The following is a 20,979-nucleotide window of genomic DNA, read 5'->3' as shown; positions in this document are numbered from 1 at the left end:
AATTGATGGATGTACAAACAGAAAAAGTATGGTAAGATTCTGATCCACTGTGTATTATCATCTGGAAAACATCTGATTAGCTGCTCAGATTGGAAGATTGGTGTTTTCATTACAGGCTGCTCCAGTCTGCATGCCAAAGTATCTTTGTGGAAGATATTGAACCCCGAGTTGCTCTCTGATGCTTTCATTGTAGTCTGTATATTAGATGGAAAGCACTTAAGTAGAAATAGCATTTAAAAAAATTGTATGAATGGGTTTAAATGGGTCCATGAGTAATGTCATATAAAGTGCTTTGAATACTCAAGTAGAAAAGTGCTACATAAGAACCAGACCATTTCCTATAACAATGATCCCAAAGACACTGGTAATGCAGCAAAAACATTCCCAAATGGAAAAACACACATTGGAAGACTATCAGTCATGAATTGGCTTCCCCAGAGCTCAGACCTCAATATTAGCGAAGTTATGTGAGATCGTCTTGGCAGAGAGCAAAACACAGCCAACATCAAAGAAGAGCTTTGTATTTGTAAACTTCTTCAAGATTACTGCAAATTACAGCATCAGTGTAGCATGGCCTGGAGACAATCAGCTTTTGCCTCTGCTGCAGGGCCGTGCAGAGACATTTATAGGGGCGGGTGCTCAAAGCTAAAAAGGGGCACATTGAACCAGGCTGAATAACAACAACACACATTCATCAAGAATCTAATATGGGATCGCATCATACTACATCACTGTTGTGAGGCAAAGCAAACGTAGCCTATGTTTTACCTGATGGGTACAATGTTGCTGTTGAGGGGTTGCTGCTGCTCCTGCTGCTGATAGTGCTGGAGGGCAGGGCAGTGCTGATCTGAAACTGTAGACATTTAAAAGTCCACAGGAGAGATGGTAGCTGATTAAACAAGTGTCATGAGATAATAACAAAATGCAAAGATTGGTGACAGTGCTTGGAACCATAAGGCAACAAAAAACTGAGAAATAAACTAGACCCTGCCTGTGAATCACTCTTTGCCTCTCTTCCTCCTTCCATCCGATCATTTCATCTATCACTCTCCACTTGCTGTCCATCTGAGAACAAGGCACAACTTGCTATTGCAATAAACTATTATTTAATTATCCACACTTAACAACTCTTACACTTAATCTATAATAAAATGATGACAGAAAAATGTTATAGAAGCAAAACATTTCAGTTGTGCTTATTATTATTTTTATACTGGACTACCTCTCCAACAACTGGTACATGTGTTAATGTTACCTGTGCTCTTTGTAATCCAGCTGCTGAGGGATCCACTGCCTTTAGTAGCCTCACACAGCTCCTACTGTTTCCTCCTCATGTCCTTACCAGCCATGTCTGGACAATGTTATATTATGAGTAATAATTTTAAAAATCCATATACATAAAACACACACATGCACGCACACACAGTGACATTTTAGACCTTCTTCAGAATACTGTACATACTGTGGGCACAAGTTTCCATCATGGTGCTGATCCAGAATCCTTCCCTTATTATTTATTACTAGAGCTACAATAATAAAGCAATGAGGGAAAAAAGTAATAAATTTATAATAATGTATTTATGATGATTCCATTTGTTTCACTATCCACTCTGTGCAGGGAGAAAGCTTATTACATTTTTAAACTGTAGAGATACAATAATTTTGCTGCTGTAAAATCAGCATTTGGTTTTATTTAAAATATAAATCTAATATAATCTGTTTCTTAATGTATGTTCTTAAAATACAGCGTGTTTTTTTAAATATTATAATTATAATAATCCATTATTATGTGGACATGCATATTAGATCGTTTTAAGTGAAATATAAGCCCTCCAGAAAGGCAGGAAAAGCCCTGTAACTTACTTTAAAACTAAATATGTTCCCTAAAACGGTGACAGAGCTACAGACCCATGACAGCCTTACCCAGTTAGCCAGCAGCTGTGACCAGCACTACTTGTGCAGTTAATAAAAGGACAGGTAATGTTTGTCGCGCTGTTACACACACAGCACGCTCATTTGTTTCAGTTCGTCAGTTGCCACAAGACAGCTTACCAACGTGTACATGATAAGCTAATACTGCTGTGTGCTATAGACTACAGTGTGCGCTGTACACCTACTTACTGGTTTTGTCGCATCAGTCTGTGTCTCTCAGTTAATTTGTGTTTCTCCTACAGCTCCGGACCGCAAAAAATGCGCGTGCTCTTTGTGAGCTCGTTCCCGGCTCGTAACCAGCGCGTTCTGCCGTCAAGGGCGATCATTGGTTAATGGTGATCATGTGACTGATGCAAGCCATGTCCTTTTATTTAGCAAAAATGTGATTAATAGTTAAATATTATTGTTGAGGGGCACAGACAGGACTCCACACGCACACACACATTTAAAAAAAAATAATTAAAAATTTTAAAAAAAATTGCCTCAACAAAAGGGCACTTTGGGCACCCATCAGGAAAGGGGCGGGTGCTCAAGCCCCTTCCGCCCCCCCTCTGCACGTGCCTGATTCTGAGAACCTGTGGGCGGGACCTATTTTCAATGGGCGGGTCCTATTTTCAATGGGCGGGTCCTGTTTCCAACATCAAAGCAAAGAGAATCAGACCATGACGTCACAGCCAACAAAAGTCCATAAATAGGGGTAAAACAGCACACTGGTCAAGCACGGTTTCTTACTTACAGTCACGAGCGATTCACTAGACGAACTTTTGTTCTGCTACAGCCAACTTCAAACCCTGATTCATATCTGAATATCGAATTCACATTTGAATATCTGATTTAGTGTAACACACTAAATTTGTTTTAAAGTTAAATATCAAAAATGAGCAATCAGGAAGGAAAACCAGAATTTGTGTTCACTCTGCCAAAGAGTGCACTCGACGACCTTATGAAGGTTAGGAAAGCCTTGCAAAACTCTCTGTCTGAAAACAAACTTTTAAAAGAGGGTGCAAGTAGAGCCAGACAGCAAATCAAACAGATGATGAATCAAATGTCAGTGATGCGCACCAAGCTGAACCTGTATGAGATCCAAGCTGGAGGAGTCACTGACGAATCAGCATCGAGCAAACTGCAGGTGAGCAGCGCCACCAAAGAAAAAGAGGAACAGACGTGTTCAGATCAGGAAAAGGCCAGCAACTTTGACCTTGAGATGAACCGTCTGAAAGAGCAGCTTCAGCAGAGGGACAACGAAATCCTGATCCTGAAACAGGAGAAGGACACTCTGTCTGCCAAGTTCACACAGCTTCAGAAACATGAAAGAAATCTGAAAGAAACTATGTGGAATGCTCTGTGGAAAGAACAAACACTGAGAGAGAATCTGGAGCAGGAGAAAAAAGTCCTGGAGGAACAAAATAAGAAACTCCTGGAAGAGCAAAAAGTGGTGAATGACACAAAAGAAAAAGTTAAAGAGGCCATCCCAAATTGTCAGGATGCAGAAAAAGAACAGAAAAAACTGGAGGAGGACACGAAAGCTCTGCAGCCACAGAGTAACGACTCCAGCGAGATTAAAGAAAGTCAGGCAGAGACAAAAATACCAGAAATGCAGACAAAACTGGACACGCAGAGAAAAGAATTAGTAGAGGCTCAGACTGAAACACAGGAGACGGCAACCCCAGAGTCATCCTCATCTGATGGTCTGAGTGGGGAAAAGTTGTGTGTCAACAAAGTGATTGAGTTGGTGGTTTCACAGGCCATAGAAAAAGTCTCCACTAAATACAAGGTCTTCACAGAGCGCCTCACTCCTGACTGCATCAGTGATCGCCTGATTGACAAAATTTGGCCTGAAATCGAGCTGAAACATTTGGATCTATCCCCAAATGGCTGAAAAATATAGACAAGGTCATTCTCAAGGATCTTTGCAAAACACACAACTGCAAGGAAAAATATCTGATTTTGAATCTGAGGGAACAGCTTGATAACATTACTGTCCCAACCTTCACCAAACACCTGTTGGCATTACCAACAAGAGTACTTAGTGTCTCTAAAACAGGGAAGAGTACCAGGAGGCTGTGAAAAATGTCACTAAAGATCTGGCAATGCACGCTATGAACGGAGAAATGAGACAGCTACATGGAATGCAGGAACATCAGAGTTTATTGTACAGAGGCTTTCCCATAAGATCTGGAACAAAATTTTGTCCAAAAACTACAAAATGTCCATGGAAAACATTGAACAACTCGGCCTGAAAGTATCCAATGATCTCCGTGAAAAGTGGCCTTCTCCAATACTGTTAATGAGGTCAAGCAACCCAGTGGTTGACGAAGCAGTCGTCAGCAGCTTCAAAAAACATGCCAAGCTGAGGAGCCAAAATGTCATCTTGAGGGCTTTCTCATGTGCACGTTAAAATTGAACTGAAACGTGCATGTGATTATGTTACAAAACTCTTAAACTGGCATAAAATATTGTTTTAATTCAGCAACCTAAATTAAATTTTAAAACCAGAGTGGTTCAAAATAAACACTCTTCTTCTCCCAACTTCCTTCCCTCATCACTAACTGGCCGAGGCAGATGGCCACCCCATCTCAGAGCCTGGTTCTGCCGGAGGTTTCTCTCTTTTAAAAGTGAGTTTTTCCTTCCCACTGTCGCCAATGTGCTTGCTCTAGGGGGTTAGTTTTTGTGCATTATTGTAGGGTCTTGACCTTACAATATAAAGCACCATGAGGGAAGTGTTGTTGGGACTTGGCGCTGTTTCTTAACTCAAAATGTCCAATTACAACAGGACATTTTACGTTAAGAAACAGCGTCAAACCAGAAATTAAAATAAAATAAAAAAAATAAAAAAAACTTTGAATTTGTGCTTTGTTTCATTTGCTGTAAATTTGCTAAGAATGTAATATAAGATTAGAATAGTGTTTATTTGTTTGCCTATTTATAAGGAACCCCATTAGCATTAGCTAAGCACTGCAGGAGAGAGGCCCCAGACATGAGGAGGAACGCATGAAGGCCAGGTGAAGAGAGGGACCCGACAGCAGGAACAGTGACAGAAGGAGACAACGCGTGCGATTGGCAGCAGTGCATTTGTGAGTAGTGTCTCCAGTGTCGTTCACCGGGTGCAGCCGTGTTGGGAGAGGGTCGCCATGGCTATAAGCCAGGGCCGCTTCCGGGACAATGGTTCTGGCCCATTGACTGTAGAAAACACCAGTCCGCAGGCGTGTGGGGTCTCAGAGCTCTGATGCGCATGGAATTTTCTCTGGAGAGTTGCCGCAGTCAGGTAAGTGAAGTTAACATTCCCATACAAGTAACATTTTTTAAAAGTTTTTTTTTAACTAAATAGCTCTTTATAGTTTCACTGATGTCGAGTGAGGACATGTTAGCAGCATTTACCCATAGGTTTAATGATATTGTCCAGTAGCTTCTCACTGAGTTAATATGAACCTAAAACATTTTAACTATGTATTTCTTCTAAATGCTGTCTAAATAATATCATTGTCACATGTCTAATGGTACAGTTTGAACTACTAAATTACCATTTATTAGTAAGCTAATAATCGCTAATTGGCTTACACAAGCAAACGTACTTTCAGAAAAAGTGGGTAACATTATCATGAAGTTAACTTTACTGATTTATATTATTTTAAGCAAATGCCAAAGGCATACACTAATTTAGAGTTTTGCTCATTATTTAGTAAGAAATATATATTTTGTATAACTTAACTGATAGCAATGTTAATGATATGTTAAGTAATATGAAGTAATGTTTCTATTTTATAGAAAGGTTTAAGAATATGCAAAAACCAAATCTCTGAGAGATGCAACCAGAAGACGAATGAGAAACATACTTGAGGCTGAGATGACAGAAACACATGGGTGAGAATAAAAAATGTAGGATATAAAGAAACATTTTTAAGATTGTATTATTTTTAATTGTGATGTTAAATGCCAATTATTGAATTAATACATTAGGACATCTCCCCCTAAAAGCGTAAGAATGATGTATGCGCAAGGGATTGTTGCTCTGTCTCCATATCTGGAAGACCCATATTCACAACATGGATATGTAAGTAAAGGGGACTTTTCAACATTAAATACATAATTGCCCTCAGAAATGTTGATAACATAGTCCTTCTGCGTTTATCTAATTACATAGGAACATTACTACAATCCAGAGGGCAGTTCAGGATACCTTGAGTGGCGGTTGAAGACCATTCAAAGAAAAGCTGCGGAGGAAAGAAGCGCCTCGGTTTGCAAATCTCCCAAAAGTAAGTTCACTTATCATTTAAATGATACTGATGTAATTTGTAGGCAGGATTCAATCAAATTGTTTTTTCTTAAGTTGGTGGGCCAGGCCATGGTCGATCCAGACCACTCACCACTCAGACAGTGTTATCAGATGAGGATGTAAGAGCAGCTATTGCTCTTTTGAGACACTCTGCTGATGAAGACATCCTTAAAAAGATGAAAGCTACCTTCTTTTATCGGCATTCAATGGTTAGCGATGAAAAGAATCCAGCAGATGTCTTCATAGGCCTGATGCGGTTTCTGGACACACCAGGACTGGTAAGACATCTTCATTTGTTGAATCACTGAAATATTCCATGCAGCTTGCAGTGTCACTCATTACACCTCTCTATGTTCTGTATTTTTGCATTACAGATAGAACAAGATTTCCGACTCCTTTTTTGTGAGGTCACTGCCAGCAAATTCTTGGAGAGGTGGCCCATCAATCTCAAAGCAAAGGTTGTAAAGGAAAGTCATGGATTTGTCTCCACCTCAGAGCTCTTGGAGTTAATGTGCAATGCTGAGTCAGGTACTGAAGTTGAGAATGGTTTGATTGTGACTCATTTTATTTGCCATTGTTGGTTATATAGGTAATTCTGTCAGTTGAATGTATTTTTGGAATAATTCTTTGTTTATTTGTCTGTAGGCTGGGACAGTGACATGTCTGCTATCTTGCTGCTATATCTGCTACCACCATCTGCACGAGGGCGAAAGAGACCAGGAAAGATGTCTGCATCTCAAGCTGTCGATAACCTCATCAAATTCCCAAAGGTATGTTGTTTAAAATATACGTTCCATCACCTCTATTTTCATGGACAGTGAGGTGAGCTAATCTACTGTCAGAGGATAGTCACTTAATACTGTTGTTTAATGTGTTGTTGTAGGCTGGAACCAGTGTACAGCAGCATCTAGACAACATCACCTGAAGCAGTCAGCCCTGCTTTCTTGCTCAGGGATCCACAAGAAGCAGCATGCACACCTTGTGATTGACAAGCATGCACTTCCATGTAAAGTGACAGGTTCAGTAGGATCCCTTGATGAACTCTTTAGGGCCCATTATGTCTTTGGTACATCATACAGTTCATCCCTGACCAACTTTTTCACTTTTCTGCAAACAACTATGACATTGGGGAAACGTCATATTGCTTTCTCTAGTGAGCATCCTAGAACTGTATGCTAATGCAAGGGTTTGTTACGTTAATTAAATGACACTGAAATGAGAAACATAATAAATGCTGTTACTTTAACCTGTATGTTTGTTGTTATTTCCATAATTTATAGATAGATCACAGTTTAGTATTATAGCATCATAAGATGAATATGAAAAAATAACACTACAGAGAAATAAAAATGATATATTATTACACATCAGAGTGTTATTATTAAACTAAATTTGGAGGAAAAATAGCTCTATAAAGTGTAATCAAATTATTCTGAACAGTGTGAATAACCCTCAGTGTTAAATAGTTTTACACATTTTGTTGTTAATTTTGACACTAAACTGAGTACAATTAACACTGAAAAGTTAACACTTGGCCATAGAGTAAATTTAACTCTAATTTTGAGTGGGACCAAATGTTATCTGAAGCAGAGTTAAAATCAACTCTCTAAGTGTAAAATTGACACTTGGTTTTTTACTGTGTGCATTTTGTATTTACTTGAGTTATATTTGTCTAGCCCTAAAATTTGTTTCATGATCTGAAACATGTAAGTATGTCATGTTTTTAGAAATCCAGTCTGCTGAGTTATTATTAAGTTATTATATAACCAGTCCTGTCATACTAATGTAGGAGTAAAGCATTTTGACTGGAAAGCGTCATGGAAATGTGAATGTAATTTTTTTAAATTATTTGTAATTTCAAGAAGTATTAGTCAGAGAAATTATAGCTAATATGATATCTCACACCATTCAAAACTCTTTTTCCTAAATAATCGTACTTTTTTTCTTTAAAAAAAAAAATTATCTCCAATATGAAAAAGAACCTACACAAAAGTAAAACACTAGCACCCCTAATGGCTTCTAAATATAGTATTTCAAATTATAAATCTTACTTAATCCTGGTTTTGTGAGATTGTAAACTCATTAGTGCTGCACCAGAATGCCACTCATGCTATTACGACTTTCACTGACCTAATGCCCTTGAACCTTTACAGGGCAAAACTCATTAGTTTGTGTGTTTCCACACTCAACATTAGTTATATTCCGTTCAGTTATTCAGTTACTAACTAACAAGCACATTTTAAATGTCATCATACTTATATCTGTAGAGTTTCTTGATAATTCAGTGTAACCAAATAACCAGCAAATCTTTGACTGGACCTAAATTTCTATAACCTTATTAAAAAATCGGTTTCCTATGAGACTGACCCTTCTAATTCTCTTAAAGCAGTAGCTGACTCTTCATCCTGAGCACTATGCTGGAAATAGACAGTACATGGCAATCTGTTCCCTAACTCAGTAAAAGCTCTAACATATAACTCAAAGCAATGCAGGACGTTTGAGACAACTACAGAATAAACAATAGCACAGAAAGTTAATACACCCTAGCCTATGTTGGGCATGAGTATTACTATGAGTAATAGAGCCCTTTTGTGTGCATGCTCTTTCAGGTGTCACAAAACATGCATGGGTTGATGCATGTTTTGTGACATTCTTGACCCAGGACACTCTTGCAAGAGAATCCTTCCACTTCCTAGTTGAATAAAGGTTGAAAACCCCCCCAAATAAACAAAAAAACAAAACAAGACAAAATGACCAAGAAATAACAATTACTAGTTAATATAGTCAGTTATGAAAACATAAATGTTATATCATTTTAATGTTATATTATTGTAGGCTTACACAGGTCTGTTTTCAGGAACCACCACTCCAGTTGAACATTCTGTTACACAAAAGTTTCTCACATTAGCACAACTGAATACTATTTTATTGCTTAAAGAAGTAATGCATCTGCACACTTGAGTGTCTGTAGCATCAACTTCTGTAGTCTTAAAACAGTTCCACCCCAAAAATGATCATTCTTTTATAGCATTTATAGGAATCAACAGCACACTCATTTACTCAGTTACTGACAAAGACACTTGATACAGATATGGGAATTTGGCTGGGGTTATTTGTAGCTTGTTAACTGGCAGACAGGTACTACATTTACTCACTAACTAAATTTATAGGTAGTGAGTAAATGTCCTCAGATATCCCCTGAGAACAACCTTTACTGCTGTCCTCAGCTGTCCATTTAATCTTGGTTACATCTCGCTGGTCTTTGCAGCGGGCCATGCCTGCTTTTGTAAGAGGCTTGTGTCTATGTAAAGCAGACCACATCCTGATGGATGACACTGCTAATCTGTGTTATGAGGAAGGTTGAGTTTTAAAGTGACCTCCCTGTTTAGGTGATTTAAATATGCCAATGTCACATTTTGTTAAGAATCTAGCAGACAAAGTATTCCAAGATCTGTAGAGTAATTCATATGATTTTCATTCACAAATAGCAAATATACTGCAGTTAAATTAGGCTGACAAGGCTGTCGGGTGCATCTATTTCTTAATATTAACTAAAAAAGTTCACCAACATTGATTTTTTTTAAAATTTATTTGACCATATAACACTTTATACAGAGATAAATTATATACGTTTTTACAGTATAATACATGTTTCAAGTAGAACATTATAACATTGTTGTTGAAACTGGTCAGAATGAATTTTTCTAAATGCACTCATTCACATACATTCCTCACATTCTTATGATCCATCAAAGCATGAAAAATGTAGTAGTGATACTGCATAGACTGGCTAAATCTGAGCTGGAGTCTGAGAACATTGTGCTGAGTTTTATAAGCTGCTGTATGTTATGACTTTGACATACAAAAGCTTACAATCACATTAGTCTCAATTTACAATTACAAAAAAGTAGTATACATAAAAATACACAATAAACACACATTTTGACGTTCGGAATAGTTGGTATCAGTTTTATGGAAATAAATTGTAAATTTATTTAAAAAAATAAGAATAAAGTTAAAGTAAAATGAAAAGAAAAATGAGAAATATATATGTATATATGTGTACCTGAATAAAGCAGATATTTTTCATGACATCTTTTCAATATTAGCATACAGAATAAAAAAAATCCAAGAATAATTTAACAATGATGTGCTATATTGTTTCCATGATTTATTTATCTTTTACTTTTTTTAACTGCTAATGTTTGCACTTCCAGGAATTAACAGCAGAGGGAGGTGATAATGGTCTACAGTTCATTTCACTAACAAGGACCCCAACCCGAATGAAAAAGGTTTATTGAAATGAAGCAACAAGGTAGGCCAGAGACAACGGTTTGGGGAAGAATCGGCAGAGGCTGACTTGAGAAAAATGGAAGGGAGTGCAGAAATAGATGTGTAGGCATTTATAGGTGTATGACCGAAAGGGCATTGTTTGCGGTGTGGACATGCTCCTGAAATTCAGATAAGCTATTTTTCATTTCTTCAAGAATTATAAATTATTGCCCAGATTAAAGTCTGCTTCAAATTTTCCTGAGAACCGAGGGAAAAAGAATTTTTCCTTTTGAACTTTTTTTTGTGATTTATTTATTTTGAGTATTTAGGGGCAGGTTAGAAGAGATTTTAAGCCATCTGAGGTCTACGTTGTATATGAGGACAGGCGGTAGGTAGCAACAGGTGGTGCAAGATGCTCAAGATGGACAATACGGATACTAACTTGCCTTTTTAGCAAGGCCCCATGTTACTAAATGGGCCACAGCAGTTGGATTTTGCTCATGAAACAACAACAATAGAGTAGAAATTTCGCACCATCAGAAAAAATGCCAAAGAAGTAAAAGCCTTTCTTCAGTTTAACATTTCTTTATTGTATTTTTCTGTAATTATTTAAAATTACAACCTCCTTAAACATTTCCATTCAATCCTGAAGAAAAATGTTTTTGTTTTTTTTTCATTTTTAACATTTACATAACAATTGAATGGAAACATTGTACTGTATTGTCTTACTACTACTAGGGATGTAAAATGCCATGCTTTTTACTCAGCGTTATGTCACTAACTGAACAATGGCTTACAACCTGTAAGTCTAACAGAAATAACACAAATCTGTGTTATCTTTTACAGTACATTAGTTGTTTTACATCAAAATAATACAGATGAAAAGAAGTGATATCACTTATATTGAACACTCTTTTTTCAGGAACATATAAGTTGAAAAAATAACCTTGAAGTTTAACAAATAAAATAAAACAACCTCTGTTAATCTTTAGTCCACCACTCGTTGTCCAAACTGCATCTCTGGGAATCAACCCTTCACTAAAGTCATGCAATGTAAAGGCAGCCAGAACCGAAGAAGTCATGCTCACAAGCTCGTTATAGATAGTTGGGATATACATATTTAGGCAGTACTGACAACCTTAGCCAGTTTTATCCATGTACAGCAACTATTTAGTATTTGATATATGCTACAATAGATGTCAGTGGATGGGTAACAATTCTGCCAAATATGACCCCAAATGTCAAAATGTATTTAAAAACACATAACATTTCTCTGATGTAGCAAAGTAGGTGGGGTATTGGACATCACCCTCATAATGATCTTATATACTAAATATCTGCTTGTAAAAGTAATGATGCCTCATACTTGGTTTGCTTGAACAAACAAACAAACCAAAAACAAACAGCTGAATTTCTTCTGAGATCTTCAGCTGACATTTCAATCTGGCTTTGCTTTTACAGACCATCAATTATTTTCAGCATGTTTCAGCCAACAACAGAAACTTCTTGCAGTCACATCGGAGAAAGAGAATTCTTCTTATTCGATGGCATGAAGTCCATAAAAGAAGCACAGGTCTGTTTTCCACAGATAAACGCCTGTGATGAACCAGCCTGAATTTGCAAGATTGATTCATGTCACGGCTTCTGCCTAGCTGACATCAACAACCGTGTGTGTGTGTGTGTGTGTGTGTGTGTGTGTGTGTGTGTGGGTGCAAACTTGTATGTCTGTGTGTGGACAGTGGCTATGCAGACCTCTACTGTGTGCATATTAAGTGACAGTGTGTATATGTTTGTTTTATGTAATGGTCAATATGAGCTGTTATGCTTAATTTCTGCTGTTTGACCAGCAGTTGACCAGAGTCCCTCCCTCAGACTGTAACGGGACAAACAATAATTCTGTCCTCCAGCATGACACTGACAACGAGGAAAACAAAGTACAGCAAAAACATAAGAAAGCCCAGACTCTTGCTCATTCTCCACTTGCAAGCGCCTATGGACATGATGACAAACAGCAGCATGAGGAAGAGAAGGACGATGGCGCAGAACAGGCCATTGCTGCTCACCTCCACTGGCTTCAAGTCATTGATAATGTTGAAAAGGAGCCAGGGGAATGGCAGACTGGAGGGAGGACAGAGGCACAGAAAAGACAACAGAGAAGAATTGGGTTTTCTTGGCACATTCTCATTTAAAAATGAATGGCTTGTGTGTTCTTGTTTATTGGCACACTCACCCCACAGTGATGTCAAAGATGTTGGAGCCCACTGAGCTGGACACGGCCATGTCACCGAGGCCCTTTCGAGCTACAATCACACTGGTGATCAAGTCAGGAATCGAAGTGCCAGCTGCTAATATTGTCAAACCCATGATTTCTTCTGTGATCCAGAAAGTTTCTCCAACCTAAAATGAAAAATAGGCCAAATCAGATCTTCAGTTCTTTTCAGCCACACAAAACCTGAATCTACTAATGTGACAGCATTCTGTCAAGGAAAACTTAGGTTATATTTATGATAACTCTGTCATTCAGACGTATGCATGAAAGTGAAAGACAGGGCCCCTACACGTTCACAGTAATTGCAGTTCATATTTAGTTTAGTCAACAAGTGTCACCAGGGTTTGAAAGTCTGCGTGTGTGTGTTTCACACTGTATCAGCCACTCTTGTCCCTCACACAGAATTTCATAAACTGAGAAATATCTTCTGTATCAGGAAAAATCACCAAGAAAAAACATTTTAAGTGTATTTCAGATGATAAATGTAGCTGATTAGACATGCCCAGTTCTAGCTTTGTGCAGTTTCATGCATTCAGGCTTGTATTACTGAAAACGATGCACGAAACATTACTTTCATCAACCTAATAACACTTCTAAAAATAACTTCATAGTAGATAATGCATATAGACATGAAGCTGATAAAGAAAAGAGTCCCTGGCTGAAAGAGTGATATATTGTCTTATTTCTTGGTACTAATCATCTTATTTTTTATCGGTTGATTTTCATCTGTCCAGTAGTTTCCGGGTTGCACTGGTGCTGGAGCCTATCCCAGTTGTCATAGGGCAAGATACGTGGCCCTGGACCACCAGTCTGTTGCAGCGCTAACATAAAAGACAGCATCAGTCACACTCACATTCACAACTATGGGGAATACAGAATCACTAACTAGCTTAACATACATGTCTCTGGTCTCTGTGAAAAACCTGGAGAACACCCACACAGAACATCCAACCTCATTTTTTTTCATTATCAAATATTTCTGGATAACGCACATTCAGCAGCATGCATTGAACTGACTCTGCAATACAAACAAATAATAATATTTAAATGTAATCTAATCCTATTTCAATAAACTATTATAATCATTTCATCAAAACAAACATAAGACAACAATTATATTGCATGTAAAAGGAGTCAGTCCATGGATGCTGCTTTAAAATCTAAAAATGACATGAGGCTTTCAATATCTGAAAAAAAAAAGACAGGGAAAAATGTGGCACATTTACTCACTGCCACTTACAATTTGAATACATGGGACAAGGTGAGAGCACAATGACTAATTCTTATTCTGCTTTTGGCAATGCTTTTTCACGTGGCGCGCTGCACCTGTAGAAGCTAAATTAGCAGGTGCACTTTGTCAGTAACCTTGTGCTTTTGTCCTGTCGCTGCACTTGGGCTCTTAAAATAGAGTGCTTCAGGTTGATCTGACTGTGGCTCAAGACAGATTAGCCAGGATTAGTTCCCACGGTCACACATTTAACACCCTGACAGCTGCACTCTGATGAGAAAGGCCTCAGATATAGTGTGTTTAGACAACAGGGTTGTTGTATGCTGCAAACAATCAGACTCTAACATTTGTTTGTGAGTGTGTTGTGTGGGAAATACCTGATGAGCCCACCACACCATCAGGTAGGAAAAGAACGCAATCCAAAGGATGGAGCCGAGGAAAGTGACGGGGAAGAACTTTTCTGAGGTCTGAAAAAATAAAATAAATCAATGTAGCTTCTTCTTTTTCGTTTAACTTAAAATGTAAAATCAAGCAGTAGAGATCATTCAAACCACGACTCTATACCCCTAAACTAAAGCTGTGTGTAGTATCCAGTAGAGCTGTGGAGCTCTACTCTGTTTTCAAATAGGGTTTCAGTGTGTATTTTTATATTTGGTTGTGTGTATATCTACCTCTCTCCTGACATCAGGCAGCGTGAGCCAGAGAGGGAGGATGATTGGCAGGATCAAGAGGTAGGTGATTTGTTTCCTGGGGGTGTCAGGCCATGCCAGGCTCAAAGGCTTGTCTTCGTCTTCATCTTCCTCACCACCCTGAGGATTAGTTCATGACCTTACATTGTAATATTGTACCTATGTTGTACATAAATATATTTGGACATAGTTCTTTGGGCAAACATAACTGAGTTAAATTTCCTGATTGTTTATAGCAGAAGTAAGTCAAATATTTTGCTTGTGAAAAGGAGTGATGCTTCCATACCCCATCTCCTCCTGCAGCACCATTCATTGGTGGTGTAACTTCCACTGCAACATTTGTACTGTTTGTGATCTTTTTATCAGCTGGAGGTAGAAAGTAAGTAAAAAAAGTAAGTGCATTTTATTTATATAGCACAGTTAAAAACTGTGCTTAAAAAAAGCACTAAAGAAACAAGAAAGATAGAGGGACAATACTGGCAATAAAAAAGAGCAATAATATCATGGCAATAATTTAGCAATATTAATTATAATATAGTTTAAAATAACAAATTAGAAATGTGGTCCAATAAAATAATCAAAGATCATATTTGATCTTCTCTACTGAGAAAAAGAAAATATGATCTCTTTGTTTCCTTTTTTTACAAGTGTAAAGATGTTTGTGCATCTTTGTGCAAAAATTCTTGGATGATAACAGATCAGCTGTTCAACTAAAATGTATCGAATGAAATAAATCAGAAATTAATCCACAACCAGAAAAAATAACCTTCTCTAAATTACAGCCTGACACATAAATGTATTAATGCAATCATTGACTATAAAAATATAAAACTTCTGTCATTTTAACCGTTTCTTTAACATCAGTGAAGCAAGGGACAGTCACATGGACACTTACATTAATGAGGGAAAACATTAAAAAAAAAAAAAGATTTAGTCTTCTCGTGAAATGAAAAGGTAGCATTCAGTTTTCTTTTTCAAAGCTTTATTGTCTGAACATTTTTTTCTTGTGTAGCCTGCCCATGATCTATTCCACTATTTTTTAAATTAAAATATTGATTAATGTGTGTGCTGTTTCAATCATTCATCTATAAACTGATAAATAATTGCACAACTAATTTGTCACTTTATCAATGGGGGTTGACCAAAAGTACGTTGGCGTTTCAGTGTTCACTGGTACACACCTATTCCGTTGGCAGTGGGACCATCTTCTTTACACTTCTTCTTGGCCATTTTGTGAAGGATTGAAGCCTTCTCTTTAAAATGCCCTAAAACAAAAGAAACAATCCTTAATGCAACATGTCTTAATGCAAGCTCAACCATCCAGTTATGGAAATCCCAAAAAGTTGATTCTGGTCATCTAGTCGTAGCGTTTTCATTGGGAGAAACGTTTCGTCACTCATCCAAGTGACTTCTTCAGTCTCAGCTGACTGCAGGTTTCCCCAACCTTATAAACAGTATATTTGCACAATGACTGAAACTAGCCCACTGAATGAACAACGGGCTGTGAGGTCAGATTCATGATCATTAACATGTAAATTGTCATGACCATTGATCAGTGCCTATGGTGTCATTATGGAGGCAGATGAAACAATGGTCTCGTATGATGTTACATCTCTCTTAACTTCTGTTGTTTGTAGTTCATAAGAGACTTCAGGATGGCCCTAACCTCAGCATCAGGACCACTCTCAGCACAAACAGTGTGTTTGTTCTTACAACTGTGTCTTCAGTACGCATATTTCACATACAAGGGTCATTACTACAGGCAGAAATATGGGCATGCCGTGGGTTCCCATTTTACACCCACTGTGGCAAACTTGTACATGGAAGAAGTGGAAAAAAAGGGCTAGGGTTATCCCAGCTGGACATTTGTCAAAGCTGGGAAGGCACCTAAAGGAAGCTTCAGGTGATCCAGGAGAGAAGGACAACAACTGTCTAAGAGAAAACCCTTAGTAATCCCTTATGTGTCAGGAGCATCGGAACAGCTGAGACACATTTTTTCTAAACACAGCGACTCTGTGGCTTTTAAACCCCAAAACAAGCTGCGCCAAAAATTCCCCAAGGATCTGGTCCCCCGGTAGTGCTACAGTACTATAGTATAGTGCCGAGAGGATTCCCATGATTTATACATCAGGGAAACCAAACAATCTCTGTTTCAGCCAATGGCACAACACAGAAGAGCCACCTCGTCAGGCCATGACTCCTCAATCTATTTACACATACAGGCCAGTGGACACTCTTTCAATAATGAGGACATACACATCCTGGACAGGGAGGAACACTGGTTTGAGCAGGGCGTCAAGGAGGCCAAGGGAAAGACCATCTCTGAATCAAGGAGAAGGCCTAAGGGTACATCTTTGTTGCGATGCTATGATTGCAGCCATTCCCCAACTCTCTTAACTCTCTAGGCTCTTAAACCTAATCCTAGATACAAACTTTTCATAGGATATCCTTTTGATCTTGGGCTTAGCTTAATCTGTTTCTTGGAAACCTGAAGTTATTAACTTTTAATTAATCTCAAGAAAAGTCACATTTAAATTTGTTGTGGTGAAGGAATGTAATGATTATGTCAGCACATTGTATGTGTCACATTCTGTGTTTATTTGAAACATTTCTAATTTGGGAGGATTATAATGTTTGTGAGAGTGTGTGTGATTTGTATCTGCGCATGCTCACTCATACCCTCATTACTGAGGGGATCCAGTGTGTGTATCATGAGCTGGAAGATGCTGTTTCTCATCAGCGAGTTGTGTAGAGAAGCACAGCTGCCTTCCCTCTGCAGCCTGGGTTTAGCCTGTAAAACATAAAAGCACAAATACCAAATGTTTATATGGATTCAAATGTAAATGCACGCTTATTTTACACATCATTCTTTCTCTCTGTGTCCACTCATGGGCTTATTATAGTCTTAAACCATTGTCAGGTAGTGCTGGTCACAGCTTCAGTTCTTTAAATAAATAAAATTAAATTTGCAATGTTCCAAAGGGAAAACAAAGATAATAAGATGTTAAGCTACTATTTAAAAATCAAATGAAAGCACAAGAAACACATTTTTAAATAAAACTTTTTGAAAGATTTGAAATATACAGTGAAGTATGCAAGCTGTGTACTATGTTATGCATATAAAACAGTACAAATAAACTTACCGTAAGCTTGTTCTCGTCATCACTTGGGGCATTTACCTTTAGGAAAGAACACAGAGACAATAATATAATAAAAATATAATAATAGACATAATAATAGATTGCTGTAATGGAGAATATAATAAACATATTCAATATGTAGTCAGTATATTTAATAAAATGCCACAAACACTTTTTGTATTTGTGGCACTGGACTGGATTGCATTTAAACAAATGTTAATTAAAATAAACATGGAAATGGTGATGGAATGGGGAAAGAATAGGACCTCAGCTTGAGTTATTCACAAAGCACTTTGGAAGGCATTTTTAGATCAAGTATATGTAAATTATTTCTAACAGCAGGGAGTGGTAAAGACACCATTAATCAAGTAATTATGCAAAAATAAAAAGAATAAAAATTATTTACTCAAGATTTATCATCACCTTCTTTTTCAGTATTCCAGCTATTTTAGATGTATAACTTCAGTGGCGACTACATCACGCTGTTCATGTCCAGTATTTATTTAAACTTCCTCATGGTGAAAGTAAACCAGTGCATGTTTTAGGCACCTTTCCAACATGAAGACTACACACACAGGAGGATCTCACACTAATCTCAATCCCAGCCATGTTTTTAGATGGCATATACACCACAGCCATGTCACTATATAGCTATATACATACATACATGTCAAAGCTCCCTCAGTCCTAACTCACACTGTGCCACTGAGCTACACCCGTGGTGAAAGAAAACACAAAAACTGGATTTTACTCCAGAAAAACTAGCAAGAATAAAACAAAGAAAAGAAAACATGCACACAGACTAAAAGGACAAACCATGACTATCATAACTATATATACAAACTACCAAACCTTTTGGCTTTGGAGGGAAAAAATCACAAATTGGATTCATATTAAAGGCTATAGAAGATTTTTTGCACCATTTCCAAGGTGAAAGGCAAATTAAAATAATATAAATTCTCAGTGTTAACTGTTCCAAAGTTGTCTCCCAAAATATTACTTCTGACAGGTTTGTATAAACATGATAATGCTGTATTTTCACTCACTTTGTTCCAAAGAGGAAAATCTTATTAAAGGTAAAATAGCCTCCAAAGAACAAGATAAACGAGAGGATATAGTTACTATCCTGAGTGCAATTATATCTCCATTAGCAAAGCAACAGCCAAAAAACCCCCAACCAAACAAAAAAAAACAAAACAGATTTAGACGAATATTAGATTAGTAGAGATTTTCTGGTCCTTTTTCCTATTTGTTGTGCGATTGTGCTTGTCTGTTGTTTATAATCATGACAGTGTTGTCCAGAAACCTGTCTGGGTCACAGTTGTGCAAGAGGAAGTCATGGTACCATAAAGTAGTGTAAATGATGCAAGTGACATCAAAATAAAGTACAGTTTCAATACTGGATGTGGTCCAAGACCTCATTGGTGTCACTGCTGGTGTGATCCTATTGCTAAATGGTCTCCAGTTAATCTAAATGAGGAGTTTTAAAAACACAGAGTGAACATGCTAAACTTAACAACAGAGGGTTTTCTAACTCACACAACTAGAAGAACTATTTTTTTCATAATCATCTTTCACCTGCTCTCTTGTCATGAGGGATTGCCACAGCGGGTAGCTCCACATGTTGGATTTCATCAAGTTTTTTGTTTGTTTGTTTGTTTTTAACAACAGGTACCCTTCCTGCCACAACACCAAAATGGAATTTATGTCTCCAGCTGAAATAAAACCAGCAACCTTTCACTTGCCAAGCAAAAGCTTAAACCATTAAACCGGCACACTCTGGAGCCACAAAGTCATCTTATACTCAACAAGTATCTCATGAACAAAGTCGAGCACTAAAGTGGTCTCTGAGAAAGATACAAACACAGACAAAATGCCACACATAGCACGTTTTCATGACTGAGTCTCCAGAGATTGAGCAGATAATCCCTTTAATTAAAACACCTGCCGCTGCTAAGGTTGCTAAACCAAGACACGGGTGGTTAAGTATTGTTTTTTGAAGTCATCACTACCAAAGTACTTTGGTCCACCTGGTTGTTTGGTAATAACAATTGTGTCTAATCTTGATAGAGATCAGTTTTCAATTTAAATCTAGTAAAAGTATGTATCTTATCAGTCAGAGCTTTTTCTTCCTTTTTATATAGTTGTGAGTTCAAACATTGTGTCATATTTCTCATTAGACTTATTAAACTCAGCTGAACAACATAATTTTAGAAAGTTTTGGCCAATCTTCTAAAACCATGAAGATGGTTGAAGATGGTTGAAGATGGAAGATGTGAATACTTCACAACATTCATTTTACCCTTGTAATAAAAAAAATATAAAATGAAATAATAATAGTGATGATGATGATGATAATGATGGTGATGACAGCGATTAGAAAAACACGGTCAAATGAAGGATCAAAGCTAAAGTTAAGGAAGCTTGTCTTTTGTTGTCACCTGTCTTTCTTGGCCTCGTGATTTCTGAGCACTGTAAGCAGAAACCAGCTTGGCATTGGGTCATGTTAGCTAATGCTCACATGGCTCATAAGAGTGGCTGGATGAGAGAAGACACTTGCAGCCTGCTGTAGAGTCTGTTGAGCCTGAAGCTGTTCTTTGGTAATCCCTCTTTGAAAGAAGCATTTTTTATTTCAATTAATTTTCTGATTGAAGTTGTTAATCAGATACTGAAATCTGACAAGTAACTATCACTTATAAAGTTTGGGGTTTTTTGCATTTTACATAACATTTTACAGTTTTACCAAGCTCTTATTATGTGTCATGATAGTAACAAAATCCCTATTGTGTTAGTAATGTACATTTAATAAAATTGTAAATATTGGAGTAATTTTTCTTTTTGCAGCACAGTTTCAGCCCACATGTTGTATTTTGAGATTTCTAAAAATATCTTGCCAAAACAATTATTGTTGTCATTTTTTAAATTTCTATAAACATTGTGATAATATCACACTAATCATGAAATTCTTCTGCAAGTTGTTTACACGTAAACCTGCCCTGCACAACAACCATCCACCACAGCTTTTTTAAATTTAATGCCAGCAGACTCAAAAATGTATAACTAACCTGTATTTTCCAAGACACGATTTTCAGTAGTGACATTTGTGACTACAGAGTGTTAAATAAAATTTTATGAATTACAGTAATTTTTGTTTTGGTATTTATAATAATACATTT

At 37.3% G+C, this 20,979-nt stretch overlaps 2 protein-coding genes across 6 annotated transcripts in view; one reads left to right on the top strand and one right to left on the bottom strand.

Moving 5' to 3' along the window:
* The first annotated feature begins 4,047 nt into the window (after nt 1–4,047).
* Nucleotides 4,048–7,451, top strand: LOC102080637 (uncharacterized). Of its 4 annotated transcripts, none has more exons than XM_019359731.2 (8): nt 4,048–5,197; nt 5,702–5,793; nt 5,890–5,983; nt 6,074–6,185; nt 6,260–6,483; nt 6,580–6,733; nt 6,851–6,975; nt 7,089–7,451. In XM_019359731.2, the coding sequence occupies exons 2-8, from the start codon at nt 5,753–5,755 to the stop codon at nt 7,128–7,130; spliced, it is 792 nt and encodes a 263-aa protein (XP_019215276.1). In that variant the 5' UTR covers nt 4,048–5,197; nt 5,702–5,752; the 3' UTR covers nt 7,131–7,451. The 4 variants fall into 4 exon arrangements, with proteins under 4 accessions (XP_019215276.1, XP_019215274.1, XP_025763424.1 ...); XM_019359729.2 differs by having other exon boundaries at nt 5,698–5,793; XM_025907639.1 differs by having other exon boundaries at nt 4,048–5,793; nt 5,908–5,983.
* Nucleotides 7,452–9,775: 2,324 nt separating this feature from the next.
* Nucleotides 9,776–20,979, bottom strand: part of LOC100696371 (sodium/potassium/calcium exchanger 2) — a 17,361-nt gene continuing 6,157 nt past the window's right edge. Inside the window, exons 3-10 of one of the 2 annotated variants that reach the window (XM_003449952.5) lie at nt 17,807–17,842; nt 17,337–17,454; nt 15,845–15,928; nt 14,950–15,029; nt 14,646–14,783; nt 14,352–14,441; nt 12,708–12,874; nt 9,776–12,595 (exon numbers count right to left, since the gene is read on the bottom strand). In XM_003449952.5, coding sequence (XP_003450000.1) covers nt 12,346–12,595; nt 12,708–12,874; nt 14,352–14,441; nt 14,646–14,783; nt 14,950–15,029; nt 15,845–15,928; nt 17,337–17,454; nt 17,807–17,842 — 963 coding nt within the window. In that variant the 3' untranslated portion in view covers nt 9,776–12,345. The remainder of the gene's footprint in view (nt 12,596–12,707; nt 12,875–14,351; nt 14,442–14,645; nt 14,784–14,949; nt 15,030–15,844; nt 15,929–17,336; nt 17,455–17,806; nt 17,843–20,979) is intronic. The other variant, XM_005454772.4, reaches the window with a different exon arrangement.

Source organism: Oreochromis niloticus, linkage group LG6 (genome assembly GCF_001858045.2).
Source record: "Oreochromis niloticus isolate F11D_XX linkage group LG6, O_niloticus_UMD_NMBU, whole genome shotgun sequence".
Lineage (NCBI taxonomy): Eukaryota > Metazoa > Chordata > Actinopteri > Cichliformes > Cichlidae > Oreochromis > Oreochromis niloticus.
This window is presented reverse-complemented; position numbering and strand designations above follow the sequence as displayed.